The 22066-nt window shown below is 44.3% G+C and overlaps 1 protein-coding gene across 5 annotated transcripts in view; it reads right to left on the bottom strand.

Annotated features, from left to right (window-relative positions):
* Positions 1–8106: 8106 nt before the first annotated feature.
* The window catches only part of CLIC6 (chloride intracellular channel 6), an 85933-nt gene continuing 71973 nt past the window's right edge, over positions 8107–22066 (bottom strand). For 4 of the 5 annotated variants that reach the window (XM_065590126.1, XM_065590124.1, XM_065590120.1 and 1 more), the window contains 3 exons: positions 21033–21139; positions 16565–16746; positions 12021–13945 (listed from right to left, as the gene is read on the bottom strand). In XM_065590126.1, coding sequence (XP_065446198.1) covers positions 13784–13945; positions 16565–16746; positions 21033–21139 — 451 coding nt within the window. In that variant the 3' untranslated portion in view covers positions 12021–13783. Of the gene's footprint in view, positions 11997–12020; positions 13946–16564; positions 16747–21032; positions 21140–22066 lie in introns of those variants that run through there. The other variant, XM_065590116.1, reaches the window with a different exon arrangement.

Below are 22066 nucleotides of genomic sequence, written 5' to 3'. Positions count from 1 at the left end.
GATAAAATTCATTCAAATGCAGAGGGCTTGTCCAAATCAATGAAACATCACAGGGACACAGGGATCCACGCTAGCAGACCCTAATACAAAACCAGGGTCTAAACTGCCCTCCTCTGCCACACTCCCCCATACAGCTTCCTTGTCTCCAACCCCAGTAATCCCCAGTTTCAATTCCAGTGCCCTTACATCTCACCCTCAAAACAGTCAACACTTTCTTTCTACGTAAATGAGCAATTCACTCAGACGATAACTGAGATAAATACATAGGCTAGTTGGTTATTTAATTTCTTGTCTGCAGTAAATTCTCTTATTAAATCTCTGCTGGATTCTGGCCTGCATTCTTTTGTTTTGCCCAAAGAAGAGACATTTTGTTCCTTTCAGAAGGAAAATGTACGTGCTGGGCGACATCACAGCTTCTGTGTCTGCTAAAAGGATAATGATGCCCCATCCTCCTTTCACTTTCTAGTTTTACACTGGTGTAACTTCATTGGTTATTCCTGAGTTACACTGGCATGAAAAGAGTCCAGCCCAATGAATGGAAATGTAATTCATATGTACTTTGCTTATTGCACTGAGACCCAAAAGGACTGGCAGAGATGACACTTTCCTATATCGTTTGCTATGGATCAGGACACATGGGCAAATAGAAGATAGACACATGGGTGGATTTAAGCAGCAAGCCACAACTTTATTAACTTAACGGGGGGGGAGGGGCGCTATACAACCACCCATCTCATGCACCAGCAAATCCTGCCTTCCTGCAACAAAACAGCAGCACGTGAATGCACACTACAGAACTTTCAGTGTGTGGTAACACAGTCCACATGGAGAGTTAGTGAGAGCCACACTGCAGTGCTGTAGATTCACACCCTGGCTCGCCGTGCACTAACTCTGTATAGAAAACCCTTACTCTGAGCACTTAGTAGCTTCTGGCTCTAGGTTGCTCTCTTATGATTTAAAGCAGATTTAAAAAAAAAAACCTATTAATTATGCAATTTTTTTCTGAAATTCCCAGCAAGGCTACTCCACCTCAGTTCCCTCTTCTGGGCATCGATGATGATGATGATTTGTATTGCAGGCTCCATTGTGCTAGGTGCTGTCCAAACATATAACAAAGAGACGGCCCCTGCCCCAAAGAGCTTACAATTTAAATAGAAGATGAGCGACAACAGCTGGATACAACAAACAGGCAGGGGGAGCACAAGGAAACAACAAGGCAGTGCTGGCTAGCATGATAAGCAGTGGCCACTGCACAACGGCTGCATAACCGTTGTGCTTTGTGCTCTATTCTAAATTTTTTCTTTCAAAAAGTTCTTAAAATCAGGGGTATGGCATGGAGAAGGGCCCCAGACACAAATTCAAAGGGCAGGGGAGGTTCTCTGCACACTTTGAAGCATCCCCTCCTGTCCCCATTCCTTCTGTCACACATTCAAAATGTCCGTCCCAACTGACAGCATGCTCTCCTTATTCCCCACCCTGATTCCCAGTGCCTCTGCCCTTCTCCTCCAGTTGGAAAGGCCTTCACCCCAAGGAGCCTCGTGCAGGTCTGGGACTGCTGCACTGGGATTTACATCCAGGACTAAACTATATTAACACGATGGATGAGAGTATGAGCTAATGGTCTGAACACAGGCGCGGGAGCCACGTATTCATGTATTCTCAGTTTTGACACTAATGTCCTTTGTCACCTCAGTTAAGTCATTTAACATCTCTCCTTCATTTTCCACATCTGTAAAAGGGTGACCTGGCAACTCAGTGAATGACACTTATTGAGGGTGGGCAATAATATACACCTCAAATCAAAACAGAAAAAGAAGTGAGGGAAATGGCCTTGATGGAAGGCCTCTACTGTGTTGGGGGCCTGTTTTGCAGATCTCTACTCATACAAGTAGACCCACTGGTTTCAGTGGGTGAGTATGGACAATTCCCACCCATAGGAGCTTGTAGGGTTCTTGGTGTACTTACATGGTGTGCCCCTTCCATCTATATATCCTCCTTACTATCCCCCACCAAAATGAGACTCTTCCAGCAGTTTTGTCAAATGGTGCATCACAATTAAGTTTGCAAGAAAGCAGATACCATCTCACAAAAGAAAAGCTGCTAAATATTCCCCCCCCCCTTTTGCATTTCAGCTTATGCCAAGATGTTTGGGAAGAAAGTCAAAATGGTAAGACCAATTCTATATTTTCTTAATTTCCAGCTCTAGTCATCAGCTAATACTTGTAAAATTCACCTCTTCACCCCACAGCTGGTTCACTAATGGCTGGCTATTTATTTCACTGCTTCTCTGGATTTTTTGTGTTCCTAGCTTTTAGAAATTGTATTATTCAAATTGTCCTTCGTGTGTTTCGTTTGTGGCAGGAAGGTTTAAATGAAGGGCAGTCCAATCCCCTTGCCCATCGAGAAGGTGCTGCTGAGTTGAGCAAGGATCTCCTGGATATAAATCTTCTAAGTGGGAAGAACTTCAGGAAGTCAGCACCACAATCTCCTAGGAAATCCAAGAAGAGAGGTAGGACTTCCAGCAGTGTGATGATGTACCCTGCTCACCTCAGTGCGGGTCACTTTGATACCTGATACATTGCAAGCTTATTGTAATTTGGTGCTTGTGGAAGGTGCTAGATTAACCACACTGGAGACTGGACTCTTCTAGCCACAGAAGAGTAGAGCATAGGCAGAAACATCTCACTAATGGAGCATAGGCAGAAACATCTCACTGCTTCTCACTAATGGATTTCCACCCTGGCTTCAATAGATGAACAGATAGTTCCCTCTCTCTGGTCATCCATTCTTTGGTCTTTGCGGAAAGTGCCAAGTAGCATTCATGATGCCCTCTTCTGTGATGTGGATATCTGTTGCCTAGAAACTGGACTGAAACCACCAAATCCATTCAATATAAAAGCCACTGAACAGTCATCAGACAGTAGCCTTCTGTTTCCTTGAGTCATATTTGGACTTGTATCCCAGAGGTGAAAGGATTTGTAGCTTCGCTTCCTCAGTTCCATCCACAAATTAATTATAAATTTTATACCAAGAAGGTTAGGTTCCAGGGGCTGGGGCACTAGCTTGGGACTCACAGACTTTAAGGCCAGAAGGGACCATCATGATCATCTAGTCTGACCTCCTGCACATTGCAGACCACAGAACCTCACCCACCCACTCCTGTAATAGACCCCTAGCCTCTGGCTGAGTTACTGAAGCCCTCAAATCATGGTTTAAAGACTTCAAGTTACAGAGAATTCATAATTTACACTAGTTTACACCTGCAAGTAACTCATGCCCCATGCTGCAGAGGAAAGCAAAAACCCCCAAGATCTCTGCCAATTTGACATGGGGGGAAAATTCCTTCCCAACCCCAAATATGGTGATCTGTTAGACCCTGAGCAAGTGGGCAAGACCCACCAGCCAGACACCTGAGAAAGAATTTGCTGTAGAGCCTTCCGAATCTAGTGTCCTGTCTGTGGCTGTTAGAGATATTTGCTACTAGCAGTCACAGATGGGCACCATGTCACATCTCATCATACCATCCCCTCCATAAACTTGTCAAGTTAAGTCTTGAAACCAGTTAGGTTTTTTGCCCCCACTGCTCCAGTTGAAAAGCTGTTCAAGAACTTCACTCCTCCAATAGTTGGAAGCCTTCTTCTATTTTCAAGCCTAAACTTGTTAATGGGCAGCTGATATCCCTTTGTTCTTGTATCTACATTGATGCTTAACCTAAATAACTCCTCTCTCTCCCTTGTATTTATTCCTCTGATGTATTTATCGATTTGTTAAGCTAAACAAGCCAAAAAGTTTTCCATTCCTTTGATCAACCTAGTAGCGCTTTTCTGTACCTTTTCCACTCTAAATGCGTCTTTCTTAAAGATGGGGGAACAGAATTGCACACAGTATCCCATATGAGGTCTCACTAGTGCCTTGCATAATGGTAATAACTCTTCCCTATCTCTACTGGAAATACCTCGCCTGATGCATCCTAGGATTGTATTAGCCTTTTTCACAGAGGCATCACATTGGCGACTCATAGTCATCCTATGATTGATCAATTCACCCAGATCTTTCTCGTCCTCTGTCACTGCCAACTGATCGGTCCCCAGTTTATAGCAAAAAAAATTGTTTTTAGTCCTTAAGTGCATGACCTTGCACTTTGCACTCTTAAATTTCATCCCATTTCTATTACTTCAGTTTTCGAGGTCATCCAGATCTTCTTGTGTGATATTCTGGTCCTCTTCTGTATTGGCAATACCTCCCAACTTTGTGTCATCCACAGTCTTTATTAACACACTCCTGCTTTTTGTGCCAAGGTCAGGAGACTTGAGTCAATTCCCTGCTCACACCACAGACCTTCTGTGTGACCTTGGGCCAGTGACACAGTCTTTCTATGCCTCAGTTTCCCATGGGTAAAAGGGGGCTAATAGTGCTGTCCTACCTCACGCGGCTGTTGTGGGGATAAATATACTGAAGATTGTGAGAGGCACAGACACTAAATTTAGTTTTGGGGGAAAAATCAAAATGAAGTATTTCAAAAATATCAGTGTTCCATTTCAACATTTTTGGCACAAAACATTTTGATTTTTCATTTCAAAATGACTTTTTGTTTCAAAATTTATTTTATATAAAAAAAATTTTTCAAGTGTAAAAATCTGACCAAAATGTTTTGATTTTATTGAAACAAAATTATTTGACCCAAACAATATTGTTCAGAATTTTATTTCACGGGAAATTTTGAAATGTTTGTGTTTCATTTTGGAATGATATTTTTTTCAAATTAGTGCATTTTCCAGTGAAACAAAAAATCAGGTTCCCATGCAACTCTAGTCATATAATTTAGCTAGATCGATATGATCGGTTTATGGTCATAGTTGGTGAGAGCAAGCAGCATGCATTTGATAAGCATGAGTATATTTTCTATAAATGTGTGTGTATTATACATAAGTATGTATAGGAGTTTATATAATAGATGACCTGGTGCTCACAGATTGGTGGGATTATAGCATCAGAAATAGCTCCAAGATCTCCCTCCTCCTTGCTCCCTGTTTTCCTCCTTTTCACTTCCCTGTCCCTCCATCTTCCCCCTTTTCACCCTTTTTCTCTTTTCCAAGTTCCTTCCAATTCCCTTCCTTAGGGTTTATGTCCTCACTAGATCTAAAAGGCAATAATTAATCACACACAATTGACTTCATATAAGAATGACATTCCATCCAGCAGAGGGCAGTATTGTGAAGCTAGAGAGAGACCCCGTAAACTTTGGTAGTGTATTGTAGACTAGATCATACCTCATCAACTGTTGTTTAGGGTTACCATACGTCCGGTTTTTCCCGGACATGTCTGGCTTTTTGGTAATCAAACCCCCATCCGGGGGGAATTGCCAAAAAGCCAAACATGTCCAGGAAAGATACCGCCGGCCAGGCACTTCCCCTCCCGGGCTCTGGCTGCTGTGCTCCCTACCTTGACTCTTCGGCTCTGTTTAAGAGCCGAGCTGCCCGAGTGCTACCAGCTTCGGGCAGCCCCCATGCCTCTGGACCCTGCACCCCCGGAGCCCGGGAGGGTAAGTGCCTGGCCGGTGGCTCAGGGTCCAGAGGCCTGGGGGCTGCCCGAAGCCAGTAGCACTCGGGCAGCTCGGCTCTTAAACAGAGCCGAAGAGTCAAGGTAGGAAGCACAGCAGCCGGAGCCCGGGAGGGGAAGTGCCCGGCCGGGGGCGCAGGGTCTGGAGGCATGGGGGCTGCCTGAAGCCTGAGCGCTACCGGCTTCATGGTTTGCCGGGCAGCCTCCAGACCCTGCGCCCCCCAGCTGGGTGCTTCCTCTCCCGGGCTCCAGCTGCGCTGGGGAAGTGCTGGCTGGGGGCGCAGGGTCTGGAGACTGCCTGGCAAACCATGAAGCCGATAGCGCTGGGGCAGCCTTTTCGCGTGGCTGGGAGGGAGGAGGGGGAGTTAGGGCGGGGACTTTGGGGAAGGGGCGGGGAATGGATGGAGTTGGGTGGGGAAGGGGCGGGGTTGGGGTGGGGCCGGGATGGGAAAGGGGCGGGGCCAGGGCTCCGTGGAGTGTCCTCTTTTTTTATTTTTTAAATATGGTAACCCTACTGTTGTTATTTGAAGCATTAGGATAATTCAATGTGATTTTTATCATGTCTCATATGTGGTGTGCTTCTTAATGTCCCAGGTCTTGGAATAAGACTCTCGGCACTTTCATTTTTCAAAAAATAAGAGTCTAGGCCTTGAGGGGGCAGAGAAAAACTTGAATACATGACCCAAGTGCACCCTGAAGACTCCAGAAATCAAATCAATACTGTTTTTAATATCTGATCTTTTTAAGCCAATTTCAACATTTTGGAGGTCTGATTCATGATTTTTGAATGCATGGGGCTGGTAATACTGGAAGATAAAAACTGAAGCTGAGATGATTGAGAGGAGTACCTACTACTGAGTGCAGCTATACAGCACTTCAACACAATGGACTGTATTCCTAATATTCGACTAGAGTAAAAATGACAAATGACAAGAAAAACAATTTTTAAAAACCAAAAAATATACTGTCATGGTTCTGAAGCACATTAGTTCCCTTTCGGGTCCCTCTGGGTTTTTCTACTCTGCAATTAGACACCGGTGGCTGGCCCGTGCCGACTGACTCGGGCTCAGGGACTGTTTAATTGCAGCGTAGATGTTCAGCCTGTTTGCTAATCAGGATAGGCAGGATTTTCAAGAGCACTCAGTGCTGACTAGAGTTGGTTGAAGAAATTTCACCCAAACATTTTGTCAATGGGAAATGGCTTTTCAGGCACATTTTTTGTTTTGGTTGATTTTTTTTCCAATGAAAAACTGAATTTCAACATCTGAAAGATGGTTCGGTTTCTTCCGTCCACCCACCTCTGTTTCTTATTTCCTTCCCCCGCCTTCCCTTTTCTAGTGAGTGTGAGTGGGGGTGGGGGAAAAGAAGAAGGGAGAGAAAGGGAGCAATAAAACCAGGGGAAAACAAAATCATTTGTTTGAAAACTGATTTTTTTTGTTCGTCAGTTTAACCAAAAAACTGAAACAATCTGTAAATTTTCAAATAAAATGAAATTTTCTTTTAACTTTTTCACAGACAGTATGTGCTATTTTCTAACCAGCTCTACCTTTGATCTAACTGGGGTCCCATTAGTGATAATACTCCCATTAACTCAATAGGAGCAGAGTCAGCCCAGAGCTTGAGTGCTGTAAAAAAAAAAAAAAAATCACACTCCTGTTTCCTACAAAGCAGCATGTTGCTAGTCAGGGTGAACAGAATGACTTCATGCCCGCATGTGGGTAATTTCACTTCTTTGTTTCATCACTATCACTCATAGGCTGGGCCTGGAACTGGCCGACACCCCAACTACAGGTTACCTAGAGAAGTTATTCCAGCTGAAGCTGCAGATTCTGTAGAACTGCATAAGAGGCCAGATTGCCCTAAGCCAAGATCTGCATTGCTGACAGAATGCAGGATGCTTTGCACCTCCCTGCCATAAAACTCATTATTAAGTAGGGATTGCTTTGCTTACTCTGCCACGAGTTACAGCCTCTGGAAGGCCTTGGATATTTTCTAATGGTTTGAAACTTAAGAGTCCTTCCTCATCTTGGAAGTTATTAGTGGTCATTTTGTCCGTAAGAGCTTAAAATTGACTATAGATACTTAAACTCTAGCGAGTTGCAAAGAGTAGGTGAGTTTTAAAAATTCAGTATGTTGATTCACGTAACATGGAGAATGGGGTGCAATTAGATACTGTGCAATTATGCAGGTTTTTTAAATTGCTTTAAAGTTATTTCAAAGGAGAATGCACAAGGTGAAATATATTGCAGTGTATTTTAACTATGTATTTTGTTCAATTTCAGCCTGCTTTTGGAAATACTGTGTTCAGAGCAAATAGATTTTAGCCCTTCAATCAACGGACCATTTTGGTGACTAAGGAATTTGACCCTGACAAAGAAATCTTCAAAATCTGAAGCCTTTTCCACACAAACAATTAAACAGCAAGTAATAAAGTAACTATTTGACCATATTTGCCTTGCGTATAATATGTATTTAAAGGAAAAATGTAAATATTTTTATTTAAAATAATATAATAAAATAATTTTTGTACAAGCAAGATTGTATAACAAATTTTCTTAACCTAATATACACTGTAGGTATCTTTGGAGAAAATACTAGGCCCCTTGCTTTGCACTTTGAAAGAAATAGCAAACCAGAATTTATTTCTGCTTTTATGATAGTTGGAGTTTCACATATACTCTTAAAGCATGATCCCAATGCTGCAACCCTAGTAATACAACCAGTCTGGCTGAAATCAATGAACATTATTTCTCTTTACTGATACCTGAAGAAGGAGGCTCAGGGGATCTCTGTGAACAAAGATCCTCTCATGGAGTTGGCATCTCAGAGATTCCCCATGGAGTCCCTTCAGAGTAGTGGGTGGGGTTTCCCTTGTGAAAAGCACTGCAGGGCCAGCCAGTTCCCAGACCAGGCAGCTCCTGGTGCGGGAATCTGAGGGAGACAAGGCTATCCCTGTGGAAGCCCTGTGCTAGCAGGGACTCCCACCACCTGCATTGTCCTCAGAACTTCCCAAGGCTGTCGTCTCTTTGGGTTTTTTTGGCTGACCCACTCCTTTCCCCCTCCTGCCAACTCTAACCCTCTTCTCCGCTGGAAGCCCCACACAGATGCTCCATGGGGTCTGGAGGTGGAGAAATGTGGCAAGGAGGAGACTGATCGATGCTTCCGGATCTAGGGAGTGAGCCAATGGAACTTCCTGTGTGACTAAATGGTGAAGGTCCAGGCCCCACGAGCCTGATTTTCAGAGGTGCTGAGTGTCCACAATTCTGTTTGAAGTCAAGGGGAATTGCAGATGCTCAACACCTCTGAAAATCAAGCCCTATGAAAACTTGTTTCAGATGAGACTGTTTCATTTTTCCTTTAGGCTTTTAGCAAGTGACATTACTGCAACTTTTTTGTTTAAGAAGCAAAAACCTAATAATATCCGGTACATCGACATTGCAAAAACACCCCTGAGACAGCGAGTCTCAGAGCCCGAATCAACTGACTCAAGCTTGGACCGCTCAGGCTATGGAGCTAAAAGCAACAGTGTAGCTGTAGCCACTCAGGCTGCAGCTGGAGTGCTGATAGATGTAAACAGTGGGTGCCTAACCACTAGCCTTAGGCAGGAGATAAGTGCCCAGTGCCTAGAGGGCAGCAGCAATGCACATGCTAAGCATAGGTTTATACTGTGGCTGGGAGTGTGCTTCCCAGTTCAGCTAGGCAGGCAGTCCTAGCTCTGTTTGAGTTAGTATGCTAAAAATAGCAGTGAAGCTGGGATAGCACAGGCTAGCCACCCGAGGTTCCAGTCATCTTTGTACTCAGGCAGCTAGCCCAAGCTGCCACCTGGGCTATCCCCAGCTACACTGCTACTTTTAGCTTGAGCAGAGCTAGCTTGTGTCTGTCTACCCAAGCAGGGAACCTCACTTCCACCTGCTGAGTAGACAGATGAACCCTAAGAGCCAGAAACATAAGCACCAAAGGAACATTTACCCTGAAAACTTTGGCGCCAAGTGAGTTAAGGCACCTACAGTATTCGGTAGGAGTTTTGTGGATCACGTTGGAGCCTAAAACTGAAAATTTGGTGCCTGAACAGAAGATTTAGGTGCCTGAGACTTGTGTTTTAAGTTCCTAAGTACCTTTGTGGATCAGAGCCATAAATGTTTTTGCAGATGCTGTAAGACAAGGGAGGAATTCATGTGGGGCCTAGTGCTGCTGGACAAGAAAGAGTGGAGGCAGCGTGATGTAAAATGAATAGCACACCAACCTGATAATAAGGAGCTCTGAGTGGTTCTGTCACAGACCTGTAGTGTGCTCACAGGCAATGCATTTTGCCTGTTTCCCTTGTTTTCTATTTGTTCCCCAGGCTGTGCAGCATGTTCATCCATACTTTATTAATTGCAGGATTGGAGCCTGGGATTATAAATTCTTTGGGGAAGGTGCTGTCTCTTACAGGGCATTTCTACAGTGCCTAATAGAATGGGACCTCTTAGCACAACTTTAGTACAAATCATTTATAACAACAGTAACCAGAGAGTGGGCTGGACCAAAGAGGGAGCTGTTTCACCTCTGATTGCAGTGATATATGGTGCCACCTTGATGAACAGATCCAAGCATATGATCAAAAACAGTTAAACACAAAACAAGAACTTTTTTATTTTTACAATTACCCTGTGGCTGAGACTGAGACCACACCTTATCACGAATGTATTGCCAGAGCACTACCTGATTCCCCATTAAGTTTGTTCCCAAATAAGTGGTAAGAGTGTTTCTCTGTTGTTAGTTTGGTTTGAGCTTTTACAAGAACGCTTGACTATGCTGCACTGATGTCCCATAAATAGAAAAATTAAGCACTGAAAAGGGCAGCTGAATTAAAGTAGGTTAATGGGGAAGGTGGAGTTCCCAGCCTAGGGCATTTCCTATGTGTAGGATAGTAGAGCACAGCCAGCTGTGGGGAATTTATTAATTCCTCTTGCTAGTGCAGGAGGGAGGTTTATCCCACTAGGAGGTGAATGTGGTCATGAGAAGATGAATCTCTGAAGGGGACTGGCGCTGAGGTGAGGTCTTATCCCTCCCTCTGGGATTTTTTTAAAGCAATCCTTTGCTTTGGCTGAGGGAAAACAGGTTGTTGTTGTTGCAATTGGCTTTTAAAGGGGCAGGGCATTTAGTTTTCTGTTCTACCGTGAGGCATGCCCCCAATGAGCTGTGTGGAATCCTTTCCTGCCCTAGCTGGCCTGTCACAGAATATGTCTTTCTCATTCTGCTTTTAAAGCCCATCACAAACGTGAAGGCTTCATGTGTTGCAATCTGGTGTATCATTTATATGTATGGGACATAGGATTGTCAACCCTCCAGGACTGTCCTGGAGTGTCCAGGAATTAAAGATTCATCTTTAATTAAAGATAATGTTGTGTGATGAAACCTCCAGGAATTCATCCAACCAAAGTTGGCAACCCTAATTGGACAGCTAATTAGAGTTGATCAAGAACTTTCCATTGTTTGAAATGTAGGTGAAATTATTTTTGCATTTTTTGTGAAAAGTTGTTGCTATTTTTGACCATCATTATATAATATAAATCTTTTTTAAAATTTAAATGAAAATGCTTCACAAAAAACTATGAAAAATTTTCAGTTTTCTACACTTTTTGACCATCCCTGATTATACTATTATCTAACTATATTTCCTGAAATCTTTAACTCCCGGTTGTATTCTGTTCTTTCAGTAGCACTATATATGAGGCTGAGGTTGGCCCCAATCCTGCAATTTACTCCACCCAGGAGAAATGAATTGTAGGATTGGGGCCATAAACCTCTTCCTCCAGCTGGATGGGAGAGGAGCATGGGAATAACAAAAAACAGATTTCAGTCTTATCCAGGGACAAAGCCCCTCCATCTCAGCAAACTATACTTCAGAATGATGTAGGATTTTAAATATATATATATATATTTATTTATTTTACTTTCTACATATCCAGGGTATGCCCCCTTTGGCTGAAAGGAATGAGACTGCAGGCTCAGAAGAGCACAGGGCACAAACTTGAGGGTGGTTTGTGTCTAAGTGAGGGCCCCAGATGAACTCAAGGCAAAAAAAAAAAAAAAAGAAGTAAAGCACATACAATATTGCTATACAACAGACCGTATTACATAGTAATGTTGAATTTCATATTGATTAAAGGTGGATAACAGCTGATAGTCTTTACTGATTTAAAAAATGTAGCTAACACAGTAAACCATTATCAGTTGAATCAGCCACACACACACACACACACACACACAGCAAGACTGGGGATTGAATCCTGAAATCAGATCTGTGTGTGCAGATCCTTGCACCCGTGTGGGACTGATTGCAGGACGGGGCCTAAAATGTTCTTCCAGTTCTTAAAGACAAATCAAGGTTTTGTTAATCTCTCTCTCTCAAAATCCCGGCTAATGATAGACTGCACGTAGTCAGGAAACTGGCACTGAAATAAACACAGGATATTCAATTTACTTATCAATTTGTGTATTTTCTGTTCAAATTTGTAAGGCATATGAAAAGATTATATAGAATATATATATGTATGTTGGAAAATACAAAGCAGCAGTTAGTAACATTTGGTGAGTGATTGCTCAGCTATCAACCCCAGTATTTAAGTTCTGTACTGCAAAACAGGTTTAAGTGTCTGTTTTCTCTAAAGAAAACAAAATAAAAATTCAATATTTAACACTGTTTAAAAATAACTGTGATACAAGATATGCATCAGAACTGAGTATTTTTATAATTAAACAGTGCAATCAAAGTATACCTGAAAACTGGAAATATACAATCAAGTAAAACTTGTAAGAAAAGTAGATGTCTGCTTGATATGGAATAGGTTGTCTATTCTAAAACAGAGGTTTTTTTTTTTTTAAACTTAGCTATTCTATTAGACCCTTTGATCTATTTCATATCTATCTAGTATGCATAGATCTACTGCATGTTTAGTTACACATAACCCTATCAAAAATATATCGTGCAAAAGCATCAGAGACCGCCTCCCTGGTGACCATAGGGATAACACAGCTTTGGTAGCTGGGCTGGAGCTCTTGCTCCCAGGCAAGTGCAGGGGCTGTGGTTTGCACAGGTTGTGCCTCTGAGGGCTGTACCAACAGAAAGCAGCCTCTGTGGCTGTAACCCAATCATGTTCCATAGACCTCTGATGGTATGTTCCCTGTTCCAAGGGAATGGGGTAGTCTCACTGGTACTGGTTGTACAGCACATTCTGGAGTTCAGTCAGGGAGAAGGAAAGGGTTACCTCCTAAATAGCCCTCCTGCACCCATGTTCATTACTTTCTAATACCAAGTAGGAGTCGAGGAGGGGGCCTCAGTTCAGTAATCGGGGCTGGGAGGTTTTCCATTTCCTCTCCCAGTGCAGGGGGCAGGACCCCTCTCTTTTCACTTATACCAAGTAACTTTATTGCATAGTTCACAGGTCAGCTGCAATATTTATTCCTCTCCACTTCTAGGGCAGGAGGAAGTCCTGGGTTGTGCAGATCTTAGAGAGATGAGGGCTAGACATATACAGAATAGGGACTTGTGCAGTGGGAGAAACAGGGTTTTTGTTGAACTGATCCACAGCTCCTTGGCATATAGAGTTGTTGCTTTTGAAAGAGGGAGTTGGTTCCACATCAAACCAGATCTTTCTCCTGGATAAACCAGCCTAGTGTGCAGCCAACAGCAATAGTGCTGTCTTCCAAGATTTATGCAGCCCAGAAGGTCACAGATACTTTCTGTTAGGTACATCTTGAGAGAAAAATGTTCCTCTGCCTCTCAGACAAATCTCTAGGTCAACTGTCAGTTTTGACAATAGCGCTGAAATAAACTGAGAAATTAGGGGCAGCAATAAGCACGCTAGATGTTTAAGAAGTAGGGAATATTACTCTCAAAATTAAGTATTTTTTCCATGAGTAACCAGCCACATTGTAATAATTGTGTGCCTAGCCCATTAATGTAATTTCAACAAATGTTTGAATTTTGATCTGATACCTTTAACACAGAATGCGTAACACACGTGTGTGTGTGTGTGTGCACGTGTGCACACGCATGTGTATACACACACAAGCAGACATACATATAATTTAAGACTGAGCTTAATATAATGCAAGAAAAGAAAAGGATTGGCCAGTCACAGAATTTAAAATTATGCTGCATAATATACTCTGTTTTTATCTTGGTTTGTTCCCATCCAGCTCTCTGAAGAAATGTAGAATAGAGATATCTTTTAATCCATCACTTCATTCTCTTTGCAACATCCAAATATGCAAATTCAATTTCTCGATCGGCAGGACAAGTATTTGTGAATTCATCTCTAGCATAAGCACTGTTCAAATATCTCCAGATCCCAGTCATTTCAGATGGAAACTCAAAATTCCTATATTTTTTTGCCACAACCTTAAAAAAATAAAGAAAAAAAAGATTGCTAGAGGCATGAGCTGTGTAAACAAAGTGCACACAATGCTTGTAATCAATAGGTTTCTTCAATTCTTCTGTCTTAGCAATCCATTTTTGATGTTTTAAATTTTGAAAAAAAAGACAAAGAGGAGAAAGATAACAGACGTGGGGAGGCTGGTTAGTTAGGGTATGTCTACACTACCCGCTGGATCGGCAGGCAACGATCGATCCAGCGGGAATCGATTTATCGTGTCTAGTCTAGACACAATAAATCAACCCCCGAGCGCTCTCATGTCAACTCCTGTACTCCACCGCTGCGAGAGGCACAGGCAGAGTCGACAGGGGAGCAGCAGCAATCGACTCACCGTGGTGAAGATACCACGGTAAGTCGATCTAAGTACGTTGACTTCAGCTACATTATTTACGTAGCTGAAGTTGTGTTACTTAGATCGATCCCCCCCTAGTGTAGACCAAGCCTTAGGGAGGGACTGTCAAGTAGTTTAAGCTCAAAAATTTAGGTTTTGGGGTGAAAAGACTTTACAAAACCAAACAACTGAGATTTTCAAAGCTGCCTAAGGACTTTGGTTGCCCAATTCCCATTCATTTCTAACTGCATACCCAAATTCCATAGGTGGATTTGAAAAGCCCACCGACTATGAACAGAAATATTTTAATAGATATTTGGTTGATATTTTAAGGCAAAGAGCTTATTTGGAACATATACAACTTGTGACACATGCCAGTTTTAATTAATACTTACTTCACATACTGAAACTTGAGATAAAAGGTATTAGAGGAATATACCCTACCAGAGGTGATCTAAAACCAAGATGGAAGCAAATTTTGAATAAAAAATGCACTTGCGTACTCACAAATGATGTGTCAACTGTACCTTCCCTCTCACTGAAAGACTTTGCCTGGTCAGGTAAAAGCACAGCTCCTGCACCTCTGGGTCCTGCTACCTGACACAGCAGTCAACCTGCATGGTCTTAGGCATTGACAGGAGAGGGCACTACAGAGAGAGTTCATTGCCTGTGAGAAGTACCGAAGAACTCACACATCAAATTTCAGCCCCAAATTTATGAGGGAATAATGAAAAAGAAAAATATTCAGAATCAGTCCATATATGGCAATTGGGTGGGCGCAGTCCCCACCTCAGGGAACCGGGCAGACTTAGGAAGGCATGTAAGGCCAGAATATCATTATGTGTGTGAGAGTTTGGGGAATCTGTCTGGTGTCTTACGGATTTCATTTTGTTTTATGCGGGGGTGCATAAGCTATTGGGGAGACTTGGGGGATCAGCACTGGTCTTGGGCCTACGGCCATTGGACCTCAGGGTTCCACAGCCCAAGAAGAGGTACTAGACATGTACTCTGTACCCTAGGAGTCTGCCAGAGAGGCTGGATGCTGCTCTGACCCAGTAGACTAGGAAGCAGTTGGGATCCAGCAGTTGTGTCCAATAAAGCAGCCAGGGCCTGAATGCATAAAAGGCATTAGTCGGGGGGGGGGGGCAGAGGAGGACCTCCCTCATAACTTTTAGCCCAATGGTTAGGGTACTCACTTGGGATAAGGGAGACCCCTGCCTCACCTCAGGGGGAAAAGGGATTTGAACAGGGATCTGCTACCTCTCAGGAGAGTGCTCCAACCATCAGGCTATGAAATATTCTGATGTAGGGAGTCCCTCAATCTTGCCTACTTAAGCTGTTGCATGGTGGATAAATAATGAAAGACTCATTGGAGCAGGGGGGCCAGATCCTAGGTCTCCCATATCCTCAGTAAGTGTGCTAACCACCAGGCTACAGAGTCATGCTCATGCGGGTACTCTCTCTGGTCCAAATGCCTCTTAGAGTGAGAGCGAGTGAGCACATGTACCTTTTCAGGTCCCACACGTGAGTTAAACAACCAAACACATGACTTCCTCTGGTTTGTGAATCACTCTGGGGCTTAGGCAGAAGCTAGGCATCCAGATGCCCAAAGGGAGGCAACAGGGTGCATGCTTAGAGGCAGAAACGTAGGTGCCTAAGGAACTTTTACTGAAAAAACCTAGGCATCGAGTGAGATTAGGCACTTACAGGTTTCAGCGAGAGTTTTATGATCACACAGTGGTCCCAAAACTGGAACTAAGACACACAAAACAAGGACTTAGGCTCCTAACTCCTTTTGTGCATTCAGCCCCTTGTGCCCAGCTACAAGGAGAACCTCGGCGATGGCTAGAACAATGTGACTGTAGCCAAGGCAGTAATGCTATCCTGGAATCAATAATAGCCTCCACTGCTGCCTAATGTGAGAGGCTGCAGAGCATCTATCTGCTAGCAGCACACTCTTAGCTAAATTATTTATTTTTAGCTAGGTCATCTAACAAGAGTGTGGAATCCAGACATTAGGAATTATATTGTCAGATAAAAAATGGAATTAGGGCATTATGCTGTTGTTTGAGTAACCCCAAAGGATATTAGACATGCTAGACTAAATTTTACTCTGACTCACATTCTCACCCTGGGTTGAGATAGCATTTGTGTGTCTGTTTCAGTAAAGAGGTGGGGTTTTTTTGTCATTTTTAAATGCACTTGTGCATCAGTGTTGCCAGTCTTTGCACATCATAGATGAGAAAATCCAAACCTTAATGATGTGGAGCTTTGGTAAGAGGTTGCAGTCTGCTAAGGTGAGCTCATCTCCATCCAGGAATTTCCTGCTGGAAACAGTGATGTCTTCAGTGCTATAGGCATAAATTTCATCAGGCAAGGGGGTATTTAAATAGTTATCCAGCCTCCTTAGAGCCTTAAGTAAGGATTTTTCCAAATCTAGAGTCAGAAAAATAGAGATTAGAGAAAAGTTAACTGAGTTCACTCTAAAAGTAGAAGAAACCCAGGAGATCGGATATTTCCAAACACTAAGCCCACTCACACGGAAGTCCTCCCATGCCAACCTCAATGCATAGGAAAAACTCTTGTCATATTCCCTTTTCCTAATTCAAATCCCTCCTGAGAACTACCTGTGCTAGGATGGTTATAAAGCATTTCCATCTGACATTAGTTAGTTAGGCAACAGGTGAGCTGTGACTTCTGTTTTTTTTTTTCCCTAATCTGTTCAGTTTATTATTACCCCATTCTCTGAAACCATCCACATCGTTTATCCGTTTCTGCCATTAATCCTATCTGAAATGTAGGCCTAGTCTACACCAGAAAAGGTTTGCCGGTATAGCTGTACTGGAATAGTCAATAGTCACACTGGCAAACCAGCCTACTGTAAATGCGGCTTCTGTTGGCAGAAGAGTGATTTTTCTGGTATAGCTCACGCTGGTTCCTCAAGCAAAATAAGCTCCATCAGTAAAAGCACTTTTATGCTGGTTTAACTGCATCTACACAAGGGCTTTTGCTGGGATAGAAATGTCATTAAAAAAATCACCTCCCCCATAACCAGTAATACTCTGGAGGCAAACGTTTTAAGTGTGTACCTGTCCATAGAGCTCTCTGGGATATAATGTTTGTTAAGTACAGCTGCCATATCTGTACCCTCTCCAGCACAATGGGGCCCTGATCCTTTACTGGGCTTGCTAAGTGTTAATGTAATAAGGGAATAGCAAAAGTGGTAGTGGAGATATACCTATCTCATAGAACTGGAAGGGATCCTGAAAGGTCATCGAGTCCAGCCCCCTGCCCTCACTAGCAGGACCAAGTACTGATTTTGCCCCAGATCCCTAAGTGGCCCCAACAAGGATTGAACTCACAACCCTGGGTTGAGCAGGCTAATGCTCAAACCACTGAGCTATCCCTCCCCCTGAAAAAATAAAGGAAGCCCCCCAGTGTAGGGATGGGAATCATAGAATACCAGGGTTAGAAGGGACCTGTGGAGGTCAGCTAGCCCAACCCCCTACTCAAAGCAGGACAAATCCCCAGACAGATTTTTGCCCAAGATCCCTAAATGGCCCCCTCAAGGATTGAGCTCACAACCCTGAGTTTAGTGAGCCAATGCTCAAACCACTGAGCTATCCCTCCCCTGTTGAGGTCAATTGGTACAGAATTACCAAAATCAGGTTTGGTGTAGCTAAACTTAATGGATTTATATTAAAGATTAATTTGGTTCTGTGATTCCTTCTGATGTTTATTTACCTATTCCTCTCTACCCCCATTTAAAAAGGTGTATTTATAAAAAAAACAAATACCAAACTAACAAAAAACCCAGCACACCCTTCAAACCCTCTGAAACATACTTTAACATAAAAGTACATCACTTCAAAAGATTAGCTTAGTGCAATTTAAAAAAAAGTTTGCCCTTTTTCTTTATTAGAGTGGTGGATGGGGGTGGGGAATGTCTGCAAATCAAACAAAAACTTATCTTTTTTCTTTCTCTAGAAGAATGGTAAAACCAATTGAGTTGAAATGGTTTATAAAATATCCTTTTGGACACGTTTATACCAAATTTCAGAACGAAGGGCTGATTGAGAATATTCAGTCAAAACAGTTTTTGACAGAAAATTGGGTTTGCAACTACCAATTTTTTTGTGAAAAGTGTTTTCTTTCTGTAGAAAAGTTTGATTTTTCATCAAAAAACCAACCACCTGAAAATCTAAATATTTCAGCCAAAACCCAAGCTTTTGATTTGGAAATGCTGCCATGGTGCCTCCGAAGAGCTGTAATTTAGGGTATGTCTGCACTGCAATTAAAAACCCATGGCTGACCCTTGCCAGCTGACTCAGGCTTGTGGGACTGGGGCTAATGGGCTGTTTAATTGCTGTGTACATGTTCGGGCTCGGGCTGCAGATCTCAGACCCTTCAAGCTTGGGCTTCAGATGGAGCCCAAATGTCTACATCACAATTAAACAGCTCCTTAGCCTGAGCATGGGCCAGCTGATTTGGGGTGAGTTTTTAATTGCAGTGTAGACATACCTTTTGTTGACTCATGTCTCCATTCGCCTCTATGAGCCAGGCTTAGGGTGACCAGATCACCCAAGTCAAATATCGGGCCGTGGGGGTGTGTGGTGGTGGGGGGGCCAGGATGAGAGAGAGTCCGGCCTGGCCCCGAGCAGGCAGGACTCAGTCGGGCGGTAGGGAGAGTAGGGGGGCGGCCCACGGGAACAGACGGCAGCTGTTCTCCCCCCCCCCCCCACCCGGGCAGCAGGACTCGGGAGCAGCCGCTGCTGCAGCTCCCACTACCAGGGGGGAAGGAAGCGGCCGATGGCCAAGCTCGGCGGCTGCGGCTCTGGCGCCCAAGCCCGGGCCTGCTGTGGGGACCCAGCAGCGCACACGCTGTGCTCAGCCCCTGGCCAGTCGCTTCTGGGCTGCTGCCCAGCTGGTGCAATCCCGTGGCGGCCCCGGAGTGGGGGCAGCAGGGGAACGAATGGGCCTGCGCTGCCGATGCCTCTGCCACGGGGCCGCCTCGGGATAGCACCAGCTGGGCAGCAGCCCAGACGCGACTGGCCAGGGGCTGGGCGCAGCGTGCGCGCTGCTGGGTCCCCACAACAAGCCCAGGCTCGGGGGATTTGGGCCCAGGCGCCAGAGCCGCAGCCGCCGAACTTGGCCATCGGCCGCTTCCTCCCCCCGCGGCAGTGGGAGCTGCAGCAGCGGCTGCTCCCGAGTCCTGCTGCCCAGGGGTGGAGAACAGCCGCCGCCTGGCGCCGCGGGCCGGCCCCCTACTCTTCTTACCGCCCGACTGAGTCCTGCCTGCACTGGGGCCAGGCCGGACTCTCACTCACAGCACCCCGCCCCCCCTGTGTCTCCGGAGCCTCCCTCCAGCGCTTGTGGAGGGAGGAGGAATGGTGAGCCTGGGGAAGAGGTGGGGATTTGGGGAGGGAGCCAATGGGGGAAAAGAGGGGGTGGAGTCAGGGCGGGGGGGGGGGGGGGGCGCGAGCACTTCCGGGCTCCGGAGCATTTCTTTGTTTGTCCAGTGTCCCGACCGCACATCAGTCGGGACGCGGGACAAACAAGGAAATATCAGGACAGTCCCGATAAAATCAGGACATCTGGTCACCCTAGCCAGGCTACCCAGGCAGACTACCTCTCCAATAACAGAATATGGGCAAGAGTTCACATGAATTCCAAGAAGGAAGACCACAGTCCATCAAGGGAGATGTAGTCTGACCACGAAGCCCAGCCTATAAAAGGAGAAAGGGGTCATGAAGCACCTGAAATACAAATCTTATGAAGCACTAGGGCAGCATTTCCAAAAACTGTTCTCTTTCACCCAGCCCCTAATTGGCTTCAGGTGTCCCAATCAACCTAGCACCCTCCCTGCCTTCTGGAAAGATCTTAATTGGCCCCAGGTGTCTTAATTGACCTGGAGCAGCTGCCATTTACTTATCCCGATAACAGGGATTTGTTTAGCCTGGGGCTAATTTATCTGTCTCCCACTATTTTTCTATAGCCATCTGGCCTTGCCCCGTCACATTATATATACTTACTTAGTATGTTCATTTCATTAAATTTATACCACTTCTTTTAAGTTGAAGAAAAAAGCATTTGCTTTTTTGTATTCCATTCATAGGTCTGATCCTGCAAATTCTTAGGCATATGCCTAGCTTTTTGGACATGAGTAGTTTTATTGAAGTCAGTGGAACTACTCACCTTCAGCAAGTTAAGCATTTGCAGGATCAGGGCCTTAAATACACCTCTACCCCAATATAACGTGACCCGATATAACACGAATTCGGATATAACACGGTAAAGCAGTGCTCCAGGGGGGCAGGGCTGCACACTCCGGCGGATCAAAGCCAGTTCGATTTAACGCGGTTTCACCTATAACGCGGTAAGATTTTTTGGCTCCCGAGGACAGGATTATATCGGGGTAGAGGTGTACTGTTCAGCCAAGCCATTGTGATATGGGGAAGTTTGTTGACAAAAACAACAAACTACTAATTCTTCCTTTCACCATAGTGCATATGTGTTGGTCTTTCTCTTGAACAGATTACCCTCCTCTAGAATCAGGATCTGTAGCTTTCCAGAGCTTCCATGTCCTGGAAAGCCATAGATAGCTTTTGCTTAGAATGAGTCCTTAGTGCAAATACGTTAGTGGAAAACTTTATGCTGTAATTATGTAACTCCAACTCATTCCAGTTATCAATGGTAATGATGCAGAGATTGCAGGTACTTACTTTCATTAGCATCTTTTCTTGTGTTCTTTATGAAAGCAGAGAATTTTGCAAACACATCATTTCCTGCAGAATTAGATTCGGGGTGCTTTGGCCCAAGTTTGGGGTATCTGAGGAATTAAAAATACAAGGATGTCATACAATTAGCTTCTTTTATGACATTCAGCTACTTCTGTATTATATGAACAGCAGTTTATTCCACCCCATCGCGAACAAAGTATGGCTAAGTATTTTTCATAGGAAACATTCCTAAAATGGAAACCACTTAGACCATATAAAATAAATACTGTGTCAAATGTTTTTCAATTACTCCTAGTATCCAGAAGTTTAATTCTATTTCTTGCCATAACTACTCATCAACTTTCATTATTTTACAACTTGAAGAAAATGAGGGAAATCTCAAAACACAAACATAGAGAAACAGTAGGTTACTATAATGGTGTGGAGGTCCTTGCATGAGCCCTCTGCACTTGAGTGAATTTCACTCTTTGAGAATTACTGTAGTGACATCATCAGTACAGTAACTCCTCACTTAAAGTCGTCCTGGTTAATGTTGTTTCGTTGCTGATCTATTAGAGAACATACTCGTTTAAAGTTGAGCAATGCTCCCTTATAACTTTGTTTGGCAGCTGCCTACTTTGTCCACTGTTTGCAGGAAGAGCAGCCCGTTGGAGCTAGTGGTGGGGGCTTGGAACCAGGGTGGACTGGCAGCCCTCCTATCAGCTCCCCGCTCCCCTAAGTTCCCCGTGCGGCAACCTCCCAGCAGGCTATCAATTGCCGGGCAGTTCAGCTATCCCGCCCACCACTGCCGAGTGCTGCTCCTGCCCTCTGCCTTGGAGCTGCTCCAGGAGCCTCCTGCTTGCTGTACAAGGGGGGAGGGAGAAGGAGGGGGGCTAATGTCAGGGTGTCCCCATCTCCCCTGCTCCTGCCCCCCACTTACCCTATCTCCATAGAGCAGGTGGGAGACAAGACAGGGCTCAGGTCAGAGGGAGCTTGCTGGCAGCAGGGGCTGTCTGAACATGCTTATCTACTTAAAA

The sequence above is a fragment of the Chrysemys picta genome, chromosome 1 (assembly GCF_011386835.1).
Source record: "Chrysemys picta bellii isolate R12L10 chromosome 1, ASM1138683v2, whole genome shotgun sequence".
NCBI classification, from domain to species: Eukaryota; Metazoa; Chordata; order Testudines; family Emydidae; genus Chrysemys; species Chrysemys picta.
Note: the sequence above shows the minus strand (reverse complement) of the source record. Positions and strands in the feature narration are given on the sequence as shown.